At 31.3% G+C, this 25621-nt stretch overlaps 1 protein-coding gene across 1 annotated transcript in view; it reads left to right on the top strand.

Annotated features, from left to right (window-relative positions):
* Window positions 1-9967: 9967 nt before the first annotated feature.
* Ogdh (oxoglutarate dehydrogenase Nc73EF) overlaps window positions 9968-25621 on the top strand; it is an 84476-nt gene continuing 68822 nt past the window's right edge. Inside the window, exons 1-2 of the mRNA XM_085819888.1 lie at window positions 9968-10652; window positions 20661-20882. Coding sequence (XP_085676014.1) covers window positions 10440-10652; window positions 20661-20882 — 435 coding nt within the window. The 5' untranslated portion in view covers window positions 9968-10439. The remainder of the gene's footprint in view (window positions 10653-20660; window positions 20883-25621) is intronic.

Here is a 25621-nt window from a genome sequence, read left to right as displayed (position 1 = left end):
AGAAAACAAGGAAAAGTTTTATGAAAGATATTCTTCTTACTTGATATTGAGAATTAAAGAGTGGATATGCAGATTCATCTCCAACATTCGAAACTCCCACCGTGCTTCAAGGGAACTTAAAAACAAAACAAAACAAAACAAAAAAAAAAAAAAAAAAAAAAAAAAACGTTGCTGTAGCAGATACTGTTCTGGTAGGTTAAGATAATCAAAGAAAAATCAATTGGCCTCTGGCTAGGATAGTAGAAGTATATCTTGGTGAAGATGGATTTATAAGGGTGGATAAAATTAAGACGGTGAACGGATTTTTGATACGTCCAGTATAAAGCCAATATTCGCTGGAAACTTCTACAGAAAAAAGGGGCAACATCCAAATAAAATGTGCTTCACTTGGAACTAAGATACCTCCTCGAACAACTTCGAAGAGATGTGCTGATGATTTGAAGGTCTCCAGGGGTACTGATCTCCTTGCTGTCAAGAAGACCGATACCGTAACGAGATCTAGTTATTAACTACGAGTTACTAGAAAAGGCAGAATCGTTAAGACTGAACTAATGAACTCATTTATTGTTTTGTTTACTTCCCAGTTTTATTTTATTTATTGTAACAAGTTTTAATTCAGAAGTCAAACACCAAAAATCAGCGTTAATTTTCAAAATTTTCACAGGACTAGTTTCGATGGTTTTACCGAACCACCATCCTCAGCTGCAAAACCGCAAATGAACAAGATAGGAAATAATGATTAGATAAGATAAGAAAGCCTGGACAAGAATAAGCAAGTGGCGCCATCTGTTGGTGAAACCAGAACTAAAACATAATTTCTTTAAAGGCCGAAGACAAAGATGGATTGGAATTAGGATCGTTAACAAGAACAGAAAGATTTTTTTTTTGAATGTGAAATGCCTCTAGAAAATCCAGTTCTCCAATGGAAGATGCTTTTTGAATAATTTTGGCAGCAGAAAAATTGAAAGTGTGATTTTCGGACTAACAACAACAACAGAAGACTTCTGTGTTTCCTTTTTTCTAACATATGCCTCATGTTCCTTGACTCGAAATTTTAAGGCTCTCTTAGTTTGGCCAATGTAAATTAAACCATACTGGCAAGGAATAAATACCCCAAGAATTCATATCCGGAATGGGGTCCTTGAGCATGAAACTCGGAATTTTATTGATGGGAGAATAAACAACCCGAAAGTTAAATTTCTGCAAAATATGTCCAACTTTATAGCTAATTGATGGAAAGAAGGGAATGACAACATAATTTTTATAATCTCCTGAAACAAGAGTGTGCCTTTTAGTGTGTTGAGATGAGAATTTTTTAACTGCTTGATTAATAATAATCAAGCAGTAATGTTGGGTGAAAAGCCCCTGTCAATAGCTATTGCTTTTAAATAATTTAGTTCTTCATCAAGGGCTAGTTTGGAGGAGCAAACTTGAAGAGCACGGAAAACATAGGAATAAAATGAAGCTAACTTTTGTTTAGTCGGATGACATGATTTAAAGTGTGGAGGAAGGCAAACCGATGAAGGTTTATGGTAAACCGTAGAACTGAAGTTGGATGTGTTACGTGTGACCAGAATGTTGAGAAACGGAAGAGAATTGCAAGTCTCAAGTTCAGAAGTGAACTGAATAGCAGGATCAATAGAATTCATTGTTGAAAGAACTTTATTTAAATCATCTTTATTACCTTCAAACAGGATAAAAGTATCGTCTACATAGCGGAACCATGCCGGGAAGTTTAAAGTTTCAAACAATTTTCATTCATAATAATGCATGTAGATATCGGCCAGGATGGGACTGAGGGGGCTTCCCATGGCTAATGCCTCAGTTTGCTTGTAATATTTATTTTGGAAAACAAAATGTCTTTGTTTCAAACAGAGTTGAGTGAGAGAAATTAGCTCATCAATTTCGATGCAAGAGAAATGAAATTCGCGAAGTCTGGTTTCTAGACATCTTAATGCACCCTCAACTGGAACATTGGTGAATAATGATTTTACATCAAAAGAAACCATGAAAAATTTCTAGGAGAAATGTTTTTAACCTTCTTTACAAACTCTATTGAATTTTTTATGGTGTAAATGTTATTGTCTAATACAGTTGAAAATCTAGAAACTAAATATTTAGCTAAGGGATACGAGGCAGTACCTAAATTTAATACAATAGGGCGGAAAGGAATAGCACTTTTATGAATTTTGGGAAGAGGATATAATCTGGCACAATTCGCAACAGATGGGATAAGCGAATGTTTTAAGTTGCTTGAAATGATTTGTGAAGATTTGGTCGCAGTTTTTATTTTTGACAAGTCCGAAGGTGAAGGATCTTTAGGGATCGGATTATATGGTCCTTCGTTTAAGAGTTTAGTGACACTATCGGTGTAAGTGTTCTTATCCATGACGACTATCTGGCCACTTTTGTCGGCCTTTGAAATGATAATATCCGGGTTAGAATGAATTTCGCGCATTGTAGCTCTTTCTCTCAGTTAGATTTGGTTTCAAAGGTTTATTATTGAATTTCACATTGTGAGCGATAAGATGCCTAATCATTTCTTTTTGTGAATCTGAAACTTTACTGAACTTGAAAGCTTTTTCGATAGGAGCCAAAATCTTTGAAATCGAGGGTTTACAGGTTTGTGAGAAGTTAAAATTATATTTTAGAATTCTCTCTTGTTCTTCTGAAAGATTAACATTAGAAATATTAACTATTGGCTTGATGTTTACAGTAGGAAGGTTTTTTGAACTACTTGAACTGGAAGACTGTATTTTTCGAATTTAACTGCAAGGGTGTTTTTATGACGGTTAACTGCATTCTCCGTTTTAGACCAAGACATTTGTTTAAGGGCAGTGAATTTTGGATATGAATTAGCAAGTTCCAGATGAAGCTTATAGAGTTTCATGTTCAATTTTGGACAATTGTTGGCGTGTATCCCTTATGATGGACCGAAGTAAGACAAGCTTGCAATTTAACAGAATTCTTGAAACGCGACTGGAAGGTTTTTGATTAGATTTGATTTGAATAAAATTGGGGATCAATTTTTTACATTTACATTTAAGTTAAAAGTCAAGATGATTCAGGAATTTTTGCCGTTTCAGGCGTAATTTAGTGAAACGATTAACGGATAAATGCATGATAAACAATGCAGAAAATCTAACTAAATTAACTAAGCAATAATAAAGCACACGCAAAACAGAAGAAAAATCCCTCACTGTAACGAATAAAAAGCAAAACGTTTGTAACTAAAAAACATGAAATAAGACAAGCAAAGCATAATATCCAAATATACGAAACATAAACAGAACTTCAAAATTGCAAAAAAGTACTTAACCGAAACCCATGCAATTACAAAATGGCGGTCACACCCCGTGCAAAAAAGAAAGCAAAAAAATAAGCCTGTTTGGGGTTTCTATAATTAAGACACAATAACACGCCGAATAATTAACGCTGATTTTTGTTGTTTGACTTCTGAATTAGTATTTATTCGGCGTGTTATTGTGTCTTAATTGTAACAAGTTTATTAATGTTTTCCTTTTCCCTTGTGTTTGACCACATGACTAAAATCAGAGGTGGGAGGATGAGCCATTCTCGTCTTCAGGTGGCAGGCCATTCTACCTCCATGATTTATTTACTGGTTTTAACTTCTGAGCTTTGACATTCAGTTTGATTCTGTATTTTTCTTTAAGTTATCCCTTTGAAAGCATGACTGCGATGAGAGCTTTTATCGTTGAACAGCTAGTTTCTTGTCTTTTACTGTAACCTTTAGCTGTGATTACTTTTATGGTGATGTAGTTCATCTCTGAAATGTTCAAGTTTCTTTTTGTGAATAAAATGTAACCAATTTGTGTGTTATAAGTATGGACCGTTGACTCATGATTGACTTTAGAACAGTGCCGGTGTCGAAAGAAAGACCTTTACCTGACCTAACTACGAGTTTGAGAATTTTCTGAGGGGCAATCGCTGAAGAAATGACTTCTTTGGTGCCGTTAACTAAGTCAAGAGATTTATGTGAAGCAATGAAAAATATTTTGAAACGATTTTCTTCGTCCGTTCTGAATATATCTGGCATAATTTTTTATATCGCCCCAGGCGATTATAAGTAAAAGAGAGTGCAAAATTAATAGAAGAGAACGTGCTTGCTTTCTAAAATATACGTATGATAAAATATCACGCGAAAAAAATTAAAGCGAAAAAGCTTTAAAGATAGTAACGCCATGCAAATTGCCATCAAGACTGTAAATTTCATAAGGCACAAAGGTTTGATCATAGCTAGTTCCAGAAGTTCCTCAAATTTATTGACAGATCATAGAAACATAATATTTTTCTTCGAACATACGGTAGTTAAATCGAGGTTATATGTTTAAAGTATTTTATGATTTGTGAAATGAAATTAAGTCACATAGAATCAAAAGCAAAAATTGTACCAGAACTTCACTCTAAGAACTGGCTCACAGATTTGGTAACTTTAGTAGACTTGACCGCTTATTTAAATTAGTTAAGCAAGTGTCTTCAAGGTGGAAACCAACTGACCAATACAATGTTCAAAACAAGCGTTCGAAAAAAACCGAAACTGTGATAATCTAAAATTAAGGCAGACACTTTTATGCATTTAGGCACTTTGGCTAAACACGGTCCTGCGTGTAACATTTAGTATTTGTAAATGACAAGAGTTTGGATACATATAAAAATAGAACTATATAACTATTACAGTGTTGTATATTATATAATATTTTTAGGGTTATAAATAAATAGTTTAAACAGTTAAAAGTGCCTCTCTTCTTATAAAGTGTTGAGATTGTTGCTTTCAAAATAGAAACCATAGCCAATGAAACCACCACAGCCGATGAAATTGGATGGAAATCTTGCGGTAAAATCCTAGTATACGGTACGGCCTTGGCGCGAATTTGAAAATTGTCACCAACAAAATGATTTGTTTATTGCTCATCATGATGTCGCCGTACACTAGGATTAAGCCAATCTTGCTTCAAACTGACAAAGATGGCTACAAGGGTTCGAAATTTGTGAAGTAGCCAGTGGATTACATCATAAAGAAGAGAATGTGAGAATTAATACTTTTCTTTATGTAACAGGAATTCGAGGTCTTGAAATATATAATACGTTTCCTATAGAAGATGGTAAACAAATTAAATTAAATTAAGAAAAAAATTAAAAATTTAAGTATTGTATACTTAAGAAAAATATTGCTTATGAAAGGCATTTACTCTTTGCTAGAAATCAAACCGCGTTGGAAACCACAGATGAGTATCTGACTGACCTCCGAAATAAAGCTAGAACATGCGAGTTTGCACAATTAACGGATAGTATGATAAAGAACAAAATTGTTTGTAGTATTGAAGAAGTTGTGAGAGCAAGATTATTGCATGAAACATAATTAAAATTGGAAAAAAGATCTTGATAAATGCAGATTTGCAGTAATAACTGCACATCAAATGAAACTAATAAAGATCAGGAATGTAAATATAATGCAAAAGAAACTAATTAAACACAATAAGAATACATACAAAGAGATGAATATTGAGAAACAAGCGACCAAAGTTTATTCTAAATGTGGAACATCTCATAGATATCGAGAGTATTCTGCGTACGGAAAAATCTCTCATAAGTGTAAAAAGTTAAATCATTTTGCGAATGTGTTAAAGCTATAGTATAAAAAATGAAGCTGTCAAAGTTTAAAAAAATGGAGAGAGAGAGAAACAAATTAAATATTAAATTACTAAATCATGACTCTGTGAAAGAGTTATAGAGTTTTGTGTAGGTACATTAAACCTTAGATCGAAGAATAAAGAAAAACAAATGGGCTGTTGATGTTAATGTAAATAAAAATAAATTTAATTTGCAATTAGATACTGGAGCAATGTGCAATGTTATTTCTAAAAGCAAAGTAAGAATGCTGGATATTCCGATACAAAAGTTTAAATTAAATGATGAATTACATTCTATGGAAATAAAATGGATATTATAGGAAAAGTAGTATACTTAACTGTCAATACGGAAAATTAATTATGTTGCAGATTTCTTATTAACATAAAAAAGTACCTTCTATGTTAGGATTAAAATCATGTGACTTACTGGAGGAATACAAAAATGCATCTGAAAACTTAAAATCTTATCAAAACAAGAGGCAATACCAGTAATTCATCCTCCAAGAAAAATACCTGTAACTATGGAAATAAAGTGAGGAAAGGACTAAAAAGAATGGGAAATTCACATGCCATTGAGAACGTGAGTGAATGGGTAAATTGTCAATTGAATGAGTAAATTTTCACTTTTGTCAAACCTAACAGACTAAGAATATGTTTAGATCCTAGAGATTTAAATAAAGCAATAAGACAAGAATATTATCTAATGTTAACTGCAGATGAAGTTGTCACTAGAATGCCAAAAGCAAGCATATTTTCTGTTTTAGATGCTAATGGTGTTTTTTGGCAAATCCATTTAGACGAAGTAAATAGTTTGGCATATGTTCAATTTCAGAAGTTTGTCGAAGAAACTTAATAATAGAAGGACTAGAGAAGGAGTTGAATGAATTATATATCATATATTAATATGGAGATCTAATGAAGAGGAACATGATCTACGACTTAAAAAAGTACTCCAGAGAGTACGGGAAAATAATCTGAAGTTCAATAAGTGTAAATGTAAAATAAAAGTTAATCGTGTGAGTTATATAGGACATGAGTTAAGTGAAATAGGTACAGAGGCTCCTATTGTACAAAGAATTTTAGGATTGATTAATTATTTGGCCAAATTTATTTCTAACTATTATTCATGCATCCTTAAGACAGTTACTTGAGAAGAATGTTCTGACTGGACTGAAAAACATCAAAAAGTTTTTTAAACACTTAAAGAAATGGTTCTAAAATCACGTGTGTTAAAATTCTATGAATTTGATAAGGATATAACCCTTACAGTAGATGCAGGTTCTGAAGGATTAGGTGCTGTTTTACTAAATCAACTAACTGGTTATGCTTCCAGAGCTCTAACGAAGAGTCAGAAAAATTAGCTCTTACTTTTGGATGTTCTAAATTTCATTAATATATGTATGACAGATATTTGCAAAAGTAGCAAATAGTTTCATTAATATATGTATGACAGATATTTGCAAAAGTAGCAAATAGTTTCATTAATATATGTATGGCAATTAGTTGAAATGGATCATCGATCACTAGAAAACATAACTAGGGTACCTCGTGACCTCAACTCACAAGTAGGGAATTTGAGGAATTTGCCAAAGAGTACCAATTTAAACATATAACTAGCAGGTCATACCATCCGCAGTTGAATGGATTAGCAGAGCGTTCAGTACAAGCGCCGAAGAAATTGTTGAAGAAAGCTCGAGCAGATCGTGTGGATCCGTATTTAGCTCATAGGAACACTCTAACTAATGAGATGTTAGGATTATCAGCTCAACGACTTATCAGTAGAAGAAGAAGAAGAATTCTTCCTACATTAAAGGAATTATTAAAACCTCAAACTGTGAAAAATGGAAAAGAAAAAATATCAGCCAAGAAAGAATTAAGCAGAAATCATATTATGATTGTTGTACAGAAATATCACCATCGTTAAGCAAAGAAGATTATGTTAGGGTACATCAAGATAATCACTAGAAACTAGCAGTTGTAGAAGAAGTATGTAACACTCACAAATCAAATATACTGACATCGGGATAAAAAATTTTTAGAAGAAATAGAAAAGACAGTAGAGACACTAAAGAAAACATTAGAGACACTAAAGCTGCTGAAGAGAATATCAGAAGAACAGAGCAAAGAATCAAATCATACGAAACAGTTTTAAAAAATGTGATCCCAGATGTTCCCAAGAGTAAATTTTAGAAGATCAACCAAAAAACTCCGCTAACTCAGAAATAAGGAATGTTGAGAAAAGAACTAGAAGAGGAAGAGTGATCAGAAAGCCGACCAGGTGTTCGGACTGATTCTGGATTCTTTAGAAAAAATGTTGACCTCTTTAAAAAAAGAAGATGTAACATTTAATGCTTAGCAATTTGTAAATGGAAACATTAAATATTTAGTAACCTGTGAATGGCAACAGTTTTGGATGGATATAAAAACCATATTGCAGTGTTCTGTAATATATTCTATGCTTATAACTAAATAGTTTAAACAGTTAAAATGCACCCTCTTTATTTTATATTGGGAAATGTAAAATCCTAGCATACTGTTCAGCTTTGTCGCGATTTTGAAAGTTGTCGCCGACAACAAAATGACACATTTAAACTTTATCGTCTCCCAAATTTCGCCAAATCTTGTGTGTACAGTATACTGGGATTAAACATTATGAAAAATTAATTGCAAGTTTACTTTTCTATGATTTAGTATAAGAATCGAAGAGGCTTTCAAGATTTCCGGAAAAGTCACCAATATTTTGGTATATTTGTGATTCCATTTTCAATCGACATAAATGTATTACCTGCTGGTTTTCAAATGAAAATCATAGAGCTACAATTTGACATTCAATTTAAAAGAAATATTTAAGATTTCTGTTTACTGGATATCTGTGAAGTATATATCCCCGGAGAGAAATATCCCTCGCTTCACAATCATATCTTTTTCTTGCAATATCTATTTGGAAGGATATACATATGTACCACACAGCGCACGAAGAATAAAACTGCAATAAAATATTTGATGAACTTCTTCGGAATTCATTGAGAATTGCAACTACTTCCATCGAACTAAATATCGAATCATTAGTGTCTCAACACCAATGTCAGATACTTCATGAATTTGCTCCTTTTTTTTTTTTTTACTTTTATAATAAATGATTGATGAATTAATAAAAGCAAAATTCCTTGAACTTTTCACCTAAATCTTTTATTTATTGTTTTTGGCTCATTAGTGCCTTTCATGTTTGGCCTAAAGTGACTTGTCTTCTTTCCATGTGGGCCAAGGAAGCAAACTGTCTATTATGTGTTTAACCGAAATTATTAATTGTCTAAAGTGCATCTAAAAACAGCATCAAGTCGTGATATTATTCTAAATTCAATTAGGATACTCAAATTTCTTTACTGTTAAGACTTATCTTATTTGTCTGACAGGAACATCAGATCGAGTTCACTAACTTTTTCCTGACGAAGAGGCAAATGTTGCTCCTGGAGCATCTTACAGGGGACAGTAAAAATTTGCCCAGTAATATTCCAAGTTTTTAAGAACACTCTGGGGACGGATCTAAAAGTCTCCCACTCCTTTTATCTCTGACACCAACCTCTAGAAAAAGATTTTGACTGGACATTATTCAGTGCCATTATAACGCAAAGACGCTCTACATTTACAAACATACATGTTCTTCTCTGTCCACTTCTAAAGACTTTGGTAGCCTGCTCCCCTACGACCATGACAAAGGACCGGCAAAAAAATTCTTATTCTGTATTTAATTTCCATATCTATTACTCCACATGTTCTGTTATTGGATATCCATTGAATATTCATATGATCAGAAATCTATTAAATAGACGTCTATTAGCTGACGTCTAAATGTCACTTGTTATCATTTACGCTGATTAAAATAGCTATTACTCATTAAATAATAATTAATTATTATTAAATGAAATTGAAAACTGATTATATCATTCAGGATTTAGATAATGTATTAATTTAGACTCAAAACAGTCAACAAAACTGTGATAGCTAATGTAGAATTCCTATTCCTTTTGCCGTCTGCTTGTTATTTTCGCTAAATGAAAATTTTTTAATTATTATTGCTCTTTGCTAAATTCTTTTGAAGAAGTTACAACGCTTTTGACCCCTTATATTCCGTTATATCAATTTATTTTGGATTTTCTGATTTAAATTAGATTGATATAAATATGAGACGTTATAGATGCATCTTGCAACCTTCGCTTCTGTAGCTTCAACTTCGGCGCAGCAGTAATAGTTTCGGTTTTGCAGTTTGTGCATATAGAAGCATTTTAAGTCTTTTGAATCTGGCATCAACTTTTACATATAGTGCGTAACTCAATAATTTTCGAAGGAATTAATAATTAAAAATTATTTCGCATTACGCTCGAAAAAAAATTCTGCGAGAACAATTTCAAGTTTCAGACTGATTACTAAAGAAAGTTATTTTTAAAAATCACCGCAACCGACCACGTTTAAGGTCATTGCCAAAACGAACATCTCCTTCTTGCGTCCTACATTTACACGAGTGTACCTGTGTGTGTGTGAACTCTGCGTAAATACATCGTTGTGTTTATATTATGGTTTGTGACATTCGTGTAGGGCATGATTATCAATGTAACGCACATTATAGAAGCATAAAGAATTATTAATGTGAAGTAATTGCGTTTATTGCAATCCAGAACGGTTAAACAGACAGCCGCAAGCTGGCACGTTTCAAAGTATACTTCAGAAGATTAAGGACTAGTGTATGATTATTAAATAACCAAATAATTTTTCTGTGTCATTTGAACTATCATGGCTATCTCTTCAGCACTTGTTGGAACGTTTAGTGCTATAATATGCAAGAAAACATTCTTGCATTTAAGAAAAGGCTCACAAATGGGCCTTCACAATATTAGGACATATTTAACTAAAACATCTAAAGAACCATTTTTAAATGGAAGTTCTTCAGCTTATGTGGAAGAAATGTATAAAGCTTGGTTGAAAGATCCAAATAGTGTACATAAAGTAAGTTTGGCACCTGGGTGTAAATTGGAAATTCTTTTAAGCATTTTTAAAATTTGCACGTGATAATGTGTGAAATGCTTCGTCTTATATCGATCTTGATATAAAAATTGTTAGGCAGATAAACGTCATTTTTATTATTTTACTGGTTGTTTTTAACTTATATCTCGGATTTCCATGAATAATAATTGTGAATTTTTTTTCCGGTTTTATTTGATTGCCAAACAAAATAACGAATTCAATAAAGATTACGAAATTCTTGTTAACATTGCATTTTACAAATTTTTGTGTTTAACTTTTAATTATGAGTCTAAGGCAAATGTTTATATATAAACAAGCATTTATTTTGTAATTGTTTCAACTACAATTGTTTCATTTATTTATTTATCTAGGTATTCCTCTTAACTATATGCTGTTAAATCAATCAAGCTGCTGCTTCTTTTTTCTCTTATATTTGATGGATTTAGATCCAGTGGCTTTAATTTATTGATTGGAATGCTAACCTCATATCACTAACTGATTAGAAGGAATAATGTTTGATATCAACTTGTCCTGTGTTGCATTTAAGAATGATTAATTTCAGAATTTCCCGAGTAAAATGGGTGTATGAACCAGATTCGCTCAAGTCTTCCATTAAGGGATCCCTCTTCTTAGGTTTATAACTCTCATATAAGGTTATAAGGTTTGTAACGTCTGTTATAAACCTTATAACTTCTGGTTTAGAACTATATGCTTCTTAGGTTTATAACCCTCTTTGTGGTAATGAAGTAAACAGTCTCAAAGAACTTGATACTTGCACTGTGTGGAAAGAAAATGAGTCATGCTTACATGTAGTATGGAAATATTACTGAATTTTCGAAGCATTAGCAAATATTTCTTTTTACTTTTACCTCAAAAAAAAAAAAAAAAAAAAAGTCTAAAATATACTCCTTTTTGTTTAAAAAAAAGGAAGGAAGTATCGATCTAAAGTGTAGAGTAATAAACTCGTACATTAAATTTGTATTTTTTAATTCCGCTTTTATATATAAAATCCTATAATATAAATATACATTGCAATATTTTTTTAAGTATAAATAAAAGCTTAAGTTATTAATTATTAGATATAATGTGGAATAAAACTATATTTTAACTCCACATTATTAAATATAATTTTCTGCTGTTGGATGTTATTCATTTTTACAAATCATTGTAAACTTGTTCGTCGCTCAAATTCAGACATTTTTAATTCTTTTTTTCATTTTGAATTTATTGACATAAACTTCCTACAGAAGAATTTTCCCTCATATATATATAATAAAAGTATGAACTACAGAAAAGTCTTCCATAAAGGCAATGTAAGAAATTTTGTCATAATTAATATCCAATCAGCTGTTCCTGATTCCTACCTTGTAAACTCAAGTTTAATACATATATAAAATAAATGAATAGTAACTGTGTGACAGCTTTTACTAATATAACACATTTTGTTTAGGCATACTTGTGATATTTTAAAGTATCATGCTTCATTTTAGGATAATTAAAACATAATAGGTGTTTATTACATGAAAAACAAACTTAAGGAAAAGGTGCTGAAACCAAACAAGCTTAACAGTAGTATTAACTAATTGCATGACATGTAATTTCAGTGTTGGAAGATAACAGTAACCTTGGAGTGCATTTGAAAAATAGATATTTAAATGCTCCTGTATAAAACTATCGTACATAGTTCAGTTGCTTAAATCAAATTTTATTAAAATTTCCAGTGTTCTAGGTTGTGTTTAATTTAATTTCAAAATATTGAGCCAATTTGTTATTAAAGTGGCCACCACATTTAGTCACCAAAACTGGAAAAAGCATGTGATCTGTGACATGGAAATTTCTGATGCCTCTGAAGGTTTATGCAGTTGCTGCTTTAACAAGGAAGTATTGAAAATATTTATTAATTTGAAATCGTCTGGACTTTAGTGGTTTTGGATTTTAGACCATAGATTTTAATCTAGTAAAATGACAGCTAAAAATAACAAAATAAAAAATCTGAAATGCTTGTTTGTAAAATGATGAAGCATATATAATCATAAAGGAATCGAAATTTACGAAACAGCTGAATATTTAGTTTCCTTAAACTGTTCTTTCAGTGTATGTTGTTTAAGCTGTTTTATTTTTTTGTTCTAATGCTTTAATTTTATATATATGCATAATTTCCTCTTCAGTTATGAAGTTCCATTGTTCAAGTCCTCTAATTCTATCCTACTAATTTGCAGTTAAAATCTTTTCATGTTCAAAAACGCTTTCTTCATTATTAGTAGCCATATTTTCTGGACTTACTACAAATTTTGCCTTTCATTAAATTATTGATGAGTGGGGCATTATCATCATAATGAGAAACTTCTGTTGTATTAGCTTCACTTATTATTACTTCCCTACATTTCTTCATTAATTTTGGGGTGTTCCCGTGGCTAGTTCGTATGTGCTTCTTCATTTATTTTGTGATAATTAGACAACTTAGCTGCTTTTTATAAAAGGTCACCTTTGTGATAACCTTGACTATTTGAACTGTTTGTTGTTAAGCTCTAATTGGCTATTGGGACTACTACAACTGGAAAATTTTCCCTTTCTCTTGTGATATCTGAAAATCTTCAAATTTGTCACCACTGTCATTAGCATCAACTTCGTGACTAGTTATAATTGGCTATAAGTTATGCCAAGCACTTTTTAAAATATTCTCCCATTACCTCGTAGTGTTTCACAAAGCAGATTTTATATTAAGGTACTATTTAAAAAGTTCTTAAATAGATTTGTTACAGAAAAATTAGTATAGATTTTAAAAAGGCTACTTTTTATATGCATTTCAGCATGCATAGCAGTTCCATATTCATTGGATAAATGATATATGCACAATTTTGGGGGAAAACTAAGTCATGTTTCAGACACATTATCTTTTAGTATGAGCCATTCAGTTTCAAATATTGCCGAACCTTGGGTATAAAGTTATTTTCAAACCAATAATTCATTAATGTTTGTGTCATGCTGTTTTATTTGAACAATAGATGACAGGGAAAATCTTTACTTTGTTAAATGCCAATGACATGTACTTTTTATGATAAATGAAAAGTTTGCATTTGTGCATTCCAGCAACATTTACACATGCCAAAATCATTATTGTTACTATGGAATCTTGGAAGACAAGACACCATTTGGAGCCAAGCTATTTTAGGCCACATATTGCCAGAAAAGATTAGTTTTATGAGTTTATAAATTTATTCTGGTGATAACTTTTCACTGTTAATAATTTTGATGCATTCAAGTGCTTCATTATCATGTGAAGAATGTTTTCCTGAAATATTTAATTGCCCAATACCATAGGGATTTTTAAATTTTCGTTATTCAATCTGTCAAATGTGCACACTCAGTGCAATAAGTGCATTTTCTCATAAAACATTTTGGGTTGAACCAGTAGCATGAAATCCTCCAGTGGCATGCCATCACTGCAACACTGTCTCACTAATTCAAACATCAGTTTGTCACAATTCAGTTTTAACAGGGAAATTTATTTTTCTGTTATTCATTGAGGGTAGGATATCAGAATCTACAAAAAAAAAAAATCCAAAACTTTCTTTCTCTGTTGTATACTGTTGATATTTGAATGCTCCTCACTTAATTTTGAATAGATATGCTTTTAATTATTTTTGGCAGCAATTCACTCTTTTAATTGCTTGACATTTAAACATGCTTTCACTTTGCAGATCCTGCTACAGCAACAATATCAGACACTTTTTCTAACGTAATTGAAAATTCACGCTTTAATTTCAGTAAGATAGCTGTAATAATAATAGCCTGCAAAAAATAATAGGTTGGATCAAAATATAAGATTAAGAAAGAACGCAATTGGTTCAGTCATTTGAAGTTCGAAAGTGTAATTGTGGCCTACATCAGTAGGTCAATCAATATATTGTCATTGGCCATGGTGTAATTCCCTAGCCAGTAGGTTTTTGTGAATGATGTGCTGGAATCTCAGTTAATCACATGAAAAATCATTTTTACAGCAGATCTACTTTTTTCTTAAGTATTATTGGGTGATCTGAAAAGTTCTGCAGTTTTTCAAAAGAAGGTATTTTCTTATTATTATTTTGTTACTGTTGATAAGGTTATCTTGCTGTTACCGTGATTAAAGCAGATGTGTAAATCCAGTCTTTTCTGCTCACATTGCATAATTTTAGTTTCAAATGCAGTGCTAAGAATGAAGAACACAAAAGTTCATTTTTGTCATATTATGCTGTTTTATTTTGGGAAAAGAAAAGGTAAAATTATATTTCAGGGTATCCCTGGGGGAAAATTGACGATTTTTTTGTGCCATTCCTGTTTACGTCCAACCTCCTCCCAACTAAAATGGCAACCAAAACATAATGCAATAAAATAAAATTAAAACAAAAAATATATATTCTCAATAAACTGCATTTTAAATCAAACTAGAAAATAACATAAGAATGGAAATATATGTTATTTTATCTACGCAGTACAAAAATATTGTCTTACCTTATTTAAAAATTTTTGTTTCTTCGATGTTTGTGACACACAAAATTCCTTAACAGTATCCAAAAACTATTTAAATTTATCTAAACTAGAATCTATGTGCTGCCATCGCCACATTAATTCACAAAAGTAAAAACAAAAAATATCATCTAGACTGTAGGTAGCATTTCTTTCGAAAATCCCTTTTTATTGCACCCCACATACCTTCCATAGTGTTGATATGACCTCCGATTTTGAAATATATATATCTCGCTGCATAATATACCGAGAGGTGAACGAAGCCATTTAAATCTTCATTTACGCACCAGTCAATCAATGTTTTCTTTCCCAATCATTCCAAAGTGCATAGAAACTTCAGCATTTCTTTCGAAAATCCCTTTTTATTGCACCCCACATACCTTCCATAGTGTTGATATGACCTCCGATTTTGAAATATATATATCTCGCTGCATAATATACCGAGAGGTGAACGAAGCCATTTAAATCTTCATTTACGCACCAGTCAATCAATGTTTTCTTTCCCAATCATTCCAAAGTGCATAGAAACTTCAGCATTTCTTTCGAAAATCCCTTTTTATTGCACCTCACATACCTTCCATAGTGTTGATATGACCTCCGATTTTGAAATATATATATCTCGCTGCATAATATACCGAGAGGTGAACGAAGCCATTTAAATCTTCATTTACGCACCAGTCAATCAATGTTTTCTTTCCCAATCATTCCAAAGTGCATAGAAACTTCAGGTTAATCGTACTAACAGCAGGCATTTTACAGTATAAAGCATAAAATAATCAACGTAATTCCTAACCAGCATCCCTACCTAAGTAAGCCCTCACAAATATTTTCCCATCAGTCAAAATCACCACAATCGTGTATCAAACCAATCACATCATAACAGGCTTTCCATAAAATTCAACTACTTAGCTTACCACAAATGAAATAATAACTTGGTGACAATCCAAAAAAGTACCTTAAAACTAACCAAAGAAAAACTGCTATTCAGGCTGCTCATAAATTTAATTTGCATTGAACTCTTCAGTGGCATCTCTTTGCTGTATATGCAAGTATCCAGCAAGTGCTGTTTCTGATGACATAGTTCAAAGGTTGTTTTGAGAAGTTTAGGCATTGAAATTTTGGCCTCGAAAATGATACTGGCTTTGGATTATCATTAAAAGAAGTTACCTTTGTAAATGCACATTTTATAGTTCAGAAACTGTCAGGTACACTAAATCTTCTAAAATGTGCAGTACATCATCATTAGAAGATTAGGTATGTGAACTGCTACAATGCCTCATACTTTGACAGAGAAAAATATGCTTGCTCAAATTGCAGCATATGGTTATGGTTCTTTGCTGAAACGAAATAAAGAAGCTCTCCCCCCTTTTTTTTTAAGTGACCCATAACTGGAGATGAGGAGTGGATGCTATACAATATTGTTACAAGGAAAAAAAAAAAAAATAACATCAAGAAGGGAGTGTCTGCCCAGAAAAGTATTGTGGGATTGTATTGAACTACCATGTTTTCTACTGTTTCATATTGTGTAATATATATGCATATTATAATACATAATTTTAATTAAAAAATAAGATGAAAATTTGAAGGTACATGTTATACTTTGGATATAAAAATGATTGATTTAAAAATAAGGAAAAGATGAGTATACAAAAATTAGATTGCTGCATGTACCTATATGCTGTTTATGGAAATGAAATGACATACCTTCTAAACATTTAAAAAAAAAAAAAAGATTATCGAATATTATGAAAAGGTCATCACATTTGTCTTCCGTTAATGTCTTCAGGCACATCATGAAATTCTGTTTCGTCTTTACTCTGATCCGTAAAACTCTGAAACTCTTACTCTGATCCGTAAATAAATAATAATCTTCCATTCTGTCTAGACTGTTAGATGTACTACATTTTTTTAATGACTTTTGAATTATATTGGGTTTAATTTTATGCATGCTTTTATTATCCACCGACCCACTGTATCTGGACTGGCAGGATATTGGCCTTCTTTTATAAATGCTTTTTCTCCTTCTGACATCTACTTATTTCACTATTGTTTTAAATGGTTATTAAAACACACATCTAAAGGCTTAATGTCATTAATCTGCCTAGAATAATTGCCATATCTGTTTTACACTCGTTGAGCAAGTTCTTTACACTATTAGATGGGATCATGTCTTAAACTAGAAGACTTTCTGGACTCTTTTTAAGGCAATAAAACACTTTTGCCAAACATTTATCTGCTATTTCATATCATTTTTGTCCATCCATCCTTTCTAATGAACATGAATGAAAACATCAGATAATTACACTTTGACATTGTCTTTCTTTTAAAAATAACCATGGGTTTTAATTTTGTACCTTCCACTAAGCAGGAAACCACTACGGTGGTTTCCTGAGGTGAGATTTTTCATGACTTTTTGTTTTTATATGAACCATTTTTGTTTCTGTCACATCATTTGCTTTATTTCCTGTCATACCAAACATTACTGGAGTTTGATCCATATTTCCAATATGTGACAGTAAATAATGTACTTCTGAAAATTTATCAATCGTTATCCAAATCTTTCAGAAGCCTTTCCAAAACTTTTTTTTTTTTCTCTTAGAACTAAATTATTGTGTGCAGTAAATTGACTACACCGCTCAAAGTTGCTTTAAAATTTTTATTTTCATTTGCATTCATTTATGTCCACTAAGGCAAATAAACGTATGCTGTTTCTTGTTACAGTTAATTCATTGTAGCAATTTACTAGGATCCAGTTTGCAACACTTTCTTCTAGGATAGCCCATTTTTCTACCACTCACGTATGAAGGTTTTACCAGCACCAAATGTCTGCTGCAGCTTGATTTCCATTTTCTTGAATGCAATCTACTCTCTTTGCAGAATTATTTTTTCCCTCCAGCATTTTCCCTACACACATATTGTTCCCTTTATCACTTGTCAATTTAGTATACCATTGTTCAAAAACCTGGAAAAATTCTTCAAATGAATAGCTTCAAAAGTTAACAGCATCGCATATGTATCTTTCAGGTTTCTTCATAAAGAAGATGGTGCATGCTATATGCAATATATTATGAATTCTTGTCAATAAATTCAGAAAAAATAATGTTCTCAAATGCTAGTTTTTAAAGCAGAGCGTCTGCAACTGCCCAGTCATCCAGGCGTTGTTTTTCATTTGGACAATGCTCGGCCCCACATTTCAATTAATGTCTGACAAAGACTTATTGAGTATGCTGGGGTGTTTGATACCTCACATATCCAACAGGCTTGTCCTCTAGGAATTTTATCTTTTCAGATCACTTCAGAATTCTCTGAGCAACTTGGAATTTGTTTCATTGGAGCTTGTCCGACAGCACCTTGATAACTTCATTATGTATAAGTCTAAAGATTTTTTTTTTTTTTAAAGAGGAATTTTCAAACTGCTGGGGAAATGGCAAAAAGCTGTGGAATGAAATAGTGCATATGAGATTTAATGAAATTTTCTCATCTTTTTGTACTGCTTTATTTATATTTATCATAAAAAATAGTGTGTATATTGGTAACCATCTGTGGTTCTAAGCTTGTATAAACAGTGGTTAAATTGTTAAAACTGCTGAATGCTAGTAGTTCAATCTGGTTTTGACCCAATCAACAGTTTGGCTGAAGTTTTCTTTATGTGTAACACAACTTCAATGTGAGCCAGTTCCCATTCCCTTTTGTCAGGCAGATAACCTCATGTGCTTTGTGATATTGACTAGGTTGAATACCTAACCTAACTTCGCCAATGCCAATTCCTGTTTATTGCTGAGGCTGCTATAACCAGTGAGTATCAGAATAAATTTAAATTTAAGGTAATTAATAGAAAATTATATGAAGTATTTTGGTACTTCTTCTGCCATCGGGACCGGATTCAGAAATATATGTACATATGCATTGCATGTGTGTATATATGTATTTGTATGCATGTGCATATACATGTGTCTATACATACATGAACATGTACATCCATCCATACATACCTTTCTAAATCCAGTCCTGATATCAATATTTTTTTTGCTTTTAGCAATTAAATTGTAATTTAAATAAAAATCACTTAAAAATTAAGCCATGGAAAATTATGTTTTCAGATATTAACTGTTTACACCTTATATAAATATATGAGAATATAACTATTTCTTAATATTTGAATATGGTATGTTGATGTATCTCTCTAAAGTTTGTATTAAATGTTATTATTTAGATAATGAAGCAAAATTAATGATCATCAAATATAAATGAATAGTTAAGATTCCTTTCGTGTGTTTACATTCTACAATCTTTTGTGAGCATAGGTATTTTCAAAAGGTGAGCAATCTTTTCATTTCATTGCAACTTTTAACATTCTTCAGGTGCTATAATTTCACTATCTATTCTACAAACTTGAAACGTAATTTCATTGCAACTTTTTAAATTCTTCAGGTGCTATAATTTCACTAACCATTCTACAAATCTGAAACATATCGGGTATAGAAATCCAGAAATTCTTTCCTAATTGAGTCTTCTGGATCATGTGCATTCACTTGCATATGTATCTAGAAAACATTATTATTTGATTACTGAATGTACAAAAGGATCTTTATAATCATATGGGCCCACCAGCGGCCGAGCGATAAAGTCTCTGAACACTGGTAGTTCGGTCTGAGGTTCGAATCCCGTGAACGGGCTGGCTGCATGGGTGTTTTCGTGGTTTTTCCCATGTGTAACATGTATACGAGCCAGTTTCCCTTAGAAAGTCCTCCCCTTAGGCAGATAGCCCTAGTGTGCTTTGCCATAATTAAATATACCATACCATACCATAATCATATGGAATAGTACAAACAATAATCATGTCAATTATATTTATAAAACCTAGGAATATTTACAGAATATGGGACATTTTTTTTTTATTTAATTTCAAAACATAAACAAATTTGTCAATTATTGAAGTTGGTATGCATGTTTTGTAGCTGTTGAGTTGAACATTCAGCAGAGACAACTCGCTGTGCTTTTGCTTTTACACATTGTGTATTGAAATTTTGAGAATCCAGAAAAATGGAGGTAGTAGGTTTTTTATGAAATAACTAATCTGTCGATCAAATATTGGATTTCCTAGTAATTCACCTGTTTTTAAGCCATGTCCTAAATGGAGCATTTCTGATATTAATGGAACTCTTATATCTAGAATGTTTACTGCAATATTTTTTAGATACTGAGATGCCACTGATTGTGAAACAGAATCTTTTAAATTTTAGCGCTACCAATTGAAAACGTACTTTTATTTTAAGTGAATCAATAAATGAAATATTAATTGCAATAAAATACTAAAAAGAAATATTGATTGGAAATGATACATGCAAGGAATTTTATAATAATATTTGTAATTTTATGTATATTACATTTACGTCGTAAGTTTATGTATTTTTTAATTTCATATAAACTTAAGGTATGCATAAAAAATACAATTCTGTTTATTTATTGTGTCCTTATTTTTAGTCTTGGGATGCTTTCTTCCGAAACACATCAGAAGGTGCTGAACCTGGTGTTGCTTATCAGAGCCCACCCCTAGCTCCCATCCAGTATGTCCAAGTTCCTCTGGATCACATTCAAGGTACAGCTCTTACATCGCTTACTCCCTCTGCAGTTTCAGCTCAGCATGTGGAACCAAGGGGCATTGAAGATCATCTTTCAGTTCAGGCCATCATACGTTCTTACCAAGTATGAGTTAGCTTAATACTAAACCTTTACTGACTTTTACGTATTTTGAAGTTAATGAATTAAAAAATAGTAACTGTATATGAACTAGATCTTTTGTGGGGAAATAAAAGCGAGTTTTAAATACAGCATAGAAATGGAGAACATTATTACTGAAAACTATATATATGGACCATAAATAGATGCTTCTATCAATTAGCTGAGATTTCTTTTGCAAAGAAACCTCAATAGATCTTGCAAGTAAAAAGTTGCACATTAGATATTATAAGTAAAAAACAAGAATTTCTTATTAATGGAATGAGTGAAAAAAAGCTAAATGAAGATTATGTAACTGAAGTTTTTAATAGTGAAAACATTGCTCCATTCATCAATTAAATAAACTAATAAATTAATGCATAGCAAACTCTTTTGGTGTGGTTTTCTATCCATAAAATATTGCTGTTCTTTCTTCGAGTTACATTCTAATTTCATTCATGGTTGTTCAAATACAGTGTCAAAACAAGTTCACAATGCTACTTTCTTGAAGAAGTAGGATAGCTACTCATTTATCTTTTGGGTAAGGTGGAGATAAAAAGATAAAAAAAAAATGGTTGCATCAGGAAAGAAATCAACCAAACCAGTGATGCCCCAAAAATGAAATGGCATCCTTTTTAACTGAAATAATAATAATTATAACTGCAAGACTATTCCAATCATCAATCAGTAAATGGTGAAATCTTCAGAAAATATCACCACTGACAATAATGAAGGGAGCAAATAGGAGGTTATTAAGAATGAAGAGGTTTCAATTGAATATTTAGTGAGAATTCTTGATTCAGCAATTATGTGATTTGAACAGTGAAACTTCGTAACTGAACAAGAAATTATGACTCTCTCTCTGTATGATTAAAGAGAACACATTAATGGAAGACCAAATTTGCTAAAACAAGTTACATTGAAAGAAAAATGATTTTTTTTTTTTTTTTTTTTTTTTTTTTTTTTTTTTTTTTTTTAAATTTGGTTTCTCTTAAAGTCATAAATGCCCTTTCACAACCATTTCATATTTTTAATTTTAAAAATTTTTAAATTAACTTTAAATGTTGCATGTCATTAAATTAATGATCTAAAATATGGAGATTTGTGAAATTTGGAATTGCCAAACTACTAATGATTTCAGATTTTGCGTTTACTGTTTTTAATCTCTTTCAAAAAGCATACTTTTAATTATGTATGAAAATTTATTAAAATATTTTCATAACAGTACCAGCATTTTTATAAAGTTGCCCTTTTTTGGGGTTAGAATAGACTGAAGGTTACCCTCTTGTAATTATCATGAAGTTGTTTCATTTATGGTAACCTGAGTAGTTGAATGTTCCATAAATATACTTTTACCTAGAATTGGGTGCTTCCTTGACATTTTAAGTGAGAACTGATTGAGGTGTACATGGACAAAGTCAAGGGAGTGCACAGTGCCAAGTTTGTGCAATTCTCTGATATTTTTTTTATGTGAAAATAGGTCAATGTGTACATGAAGAAAGTCAAGGGAGTGTGCAATATCTATTTTGTACAATTCTGTGATGTTTTTTCAAGTGAAAATAGGTCAGTGTGTACATGGATACCGAGTTTGTGTAATTCCTTGACTTGTTATTAAAATTGCCGCTACACAAAACCAAAATAACAAGTCAAAGAATTGAACAAACTCGGTATCCATGTACTGCCAAAAATCGCTAATTTTCGCCAAGGTGTAGCCGTAAATATACTTTTACCATTTTTTTTATTGCTGTAAATGCCACTTGATGTGATAATGGTTAATGTTATCATCCAGATATTGTTATCAAATTGCTGAAGCCTCACCCATTTGTGTATGGAAACATGGGAATTATATTACTTATTGTAATCAACAGTTTCATTTAATATAAACAAAATGTTAAAGAATAAATTTTTTAAATAAAAATAAAGTTGCCAAATAAGTTCAAAACTGAATTATAAAAATTGCCAAGTGACAGAGAAATGTCGCAAGTAATGGATTAAGTAGACATTTATTGTTGTTTGATTTAATTAATGTTTGACTAAATTAATTGTTGTTCAGTGTGTTACTTTAAACTAAATTTCAGCAGACCTTCTTTTTTTTTTTTTTTTCTTTCCCTGTGATAAAACATTCACTGAAAACAGCTACACAAAGCTAAAGTTCCCTCCCCCCTAATTTTAAGTTTTACATTGGCAAGTTCTCTTGCAATGAGAGATATCCTCCAAGTATTAGGATTAGGGATATGGCATTAGTCGAATAATTTCGAGGAATGTTATGAACAGTTCGTAAATGAAATTTTGTATTAAAAACGTGGACATAAACATTATGAAAGAACCTATTTGTACATTTTTAATTATATTTATGTTCGCTTTCGGAAATTCCATTACTGTATTGAAGGATAATTTTTCTCATTGTTCAAAGTTATCATAATAGCGGTAAACAACTGTAAATGATAAATCATTTTGTAATTTTTTTGAAGTTTAAGGTTTTAAAGAACCTGATCAATTGTTTTCATTACTACCAAAGTATTGGATAATTTTGAAGCATATAATTTTATGAATTCAGGAAAGAAAATAATTTTGTCAGCACATGATTTTTTAACTTTTTATTTTAATTTTCTGTGTATTTGTATTTAGAGTTTCTTTTTCTGGCAGCAAGTTATTTGCACTGATTATAAAACAGATTCACACCAGCAGTTAAAATTGACACTTTTTAAAGGCAGTTAATAATTTTTTTATCAAGACATATTGCTTTTATCTTCTCTTCTGATAAAACATACTTCAAACTACAATATACATAAATAAGAACAGGGTACAGGTACAAAATCCTCTCTATTCAGCTTTTTAATCTTGGACATTTAAATGGACTTAAAACTTAACTTAAAATTGCAACATCCTAGAATGTTGCATTTTTGTAGTTTATATGTATAAATTAAGTAATTTAATACTATAATGTTACATTTGTAATTAAGTAATTGAAAAAGCTGAAATAAACCTTTTTTGAATGTTATATCAATAATTCTTTTGTTTCTTAAGTCTTGAAACCTTCTGTTGTTCAACTTTCAGCCTTGTACAATAATTTTTGTAGAAAACTGTATTTCGTCCTGAAAAGTTGGTTAGGTGCAATTAAAGGATTGTATTTTTGAATTAACTGGAGTAATAAAAAGGGATTTTCAACAATAAGTTTCTTGGTATCTTAGTTCCTGAGTGTTTCCTTTAAATTAAAATAATATAGCTGATAATATTCTTATTGACATTTGGATGGTGCAGCTAGTTGTTTGGTATGTTTTGATTTAAGAAAAATTATGAATAACTTCAGTTAGTTGTGGGCTCATACTGAATTCTTTTCATTTTATATGGAATAGATAAGGTTTTTATAAAAGAATTAAAAAATTAAATGTAATCTTTTATTCTCTTTCTTTCAGAATATACCAGTTTAAAAGCTTTTACTTTTAAAAAATTAAAAACAAATTTTTTCCATATTTTGGAATATTCATAGTTAACAGTGCTTTGCTGGTCAAATTATTAAATAATGTGAAGTTTATTCAAATTAAACTAATTTTATTGCCGGATATTTAAATTGTGTAAAATTTCAAGCTACCAAATTCTTACCTTAATAGTTCTTTATCATCTAAAGCCTTGAAAGAGAGAAGGAGAAAAGGATATGACGGGGTATTTAATAATAGTACTTACAATATGGAAAAGAAAGGAAAGTGTTGTTGAAATTTTCTTTTAGTTTATCCAATTTTCGTTCCATTACATATATGTAATAGAATCTAAACGCAGTTGAACTCAGCTTATAATGAACCCATGGATGTAGCTAATAGATCTTTGGTCCTGTCCAGTTTCCTATATATACTTAATGCTGTTTTATATTATTATGGCAAACCTCAAAGAGTATGAAAATCAGACATAATGAACTGTATTGGTATCTTTGAATAATTTTTTTTCCTTAAAATTTTTCACACTTTTCCAGAATTTCTGCAAGTTTTAACAAATTTGTTAAAATCATCCATATTTAGGATATTAGAATCCATACTCCATTCATAAAGAAAAACATACCTTTATGCTATTTTTCTGTTATCTTTACTGCCCTTTTTGCTGCAATTTCTGCATTCTGCTATGCTAGGCAGCTTCTTTTTATGATGTACAGGCTATGCTTGATAGGTGTGCTATCCCAACTCTAGGAGAACAAGCATACAATAAATGTGTCTTAGAACTCCATATAGTGTACATAATCATTGAATTATCCATTCAGATTCTTTCATTGAGATGCCAGACAAAACTAATGAAGACTGGTGCTATGATTGAAGTTTTCTCTATTTGCGGAAAGAAAAAGTAGATAGTCTTATGAGTTCATGGTTTACAATTGATTCTTCTTTTAGAAAATGAAAAGTTTTGGTCCTTATCAATTAATTTTGTTTGTGTGTAAATACTGTCTAGATATATCCTCCAAATAGGGTTTTCCCATTCTTATCTTATGTCTCATAAGATAATCTTTGTCTATCAGGCATGACCAAATTTCATGTGAGTAGTAACCACATGTTGGAATTCAGGAAGGTTTCAGAGCTGCAACTAGATTTTCCACAAGCTCCAAGTCCATATTTATATCATTTTAACAGTGAAATGCTTCAAATGGAAAGAAATGTCCGATTTTAAGCAGTCATTTAATGACAATTTACCTTCAGCATGTGATGATGCATCGAAGACTATGTGAAGTTTGGTTTTCTCTAATT

The sequence above is a fragment of the Stegodyphus dumicola genome, chromosome 7 (assembly GCF_044657685.1).
Source record: "Stegodyphus dumicola isolate Sdum_Otavi_A_Nest chromosome 7, ASM4465768v1".
Lineage (NCBI taxonomy): Eukaryota > Metazoa > Arthropoda > Arachnida > Araneae > Eresidae > Stegodyphus > Stegodyphus dumicola.
This window is presented reverse-complemented; position numbering and strand designations above follow the sequence as displayed.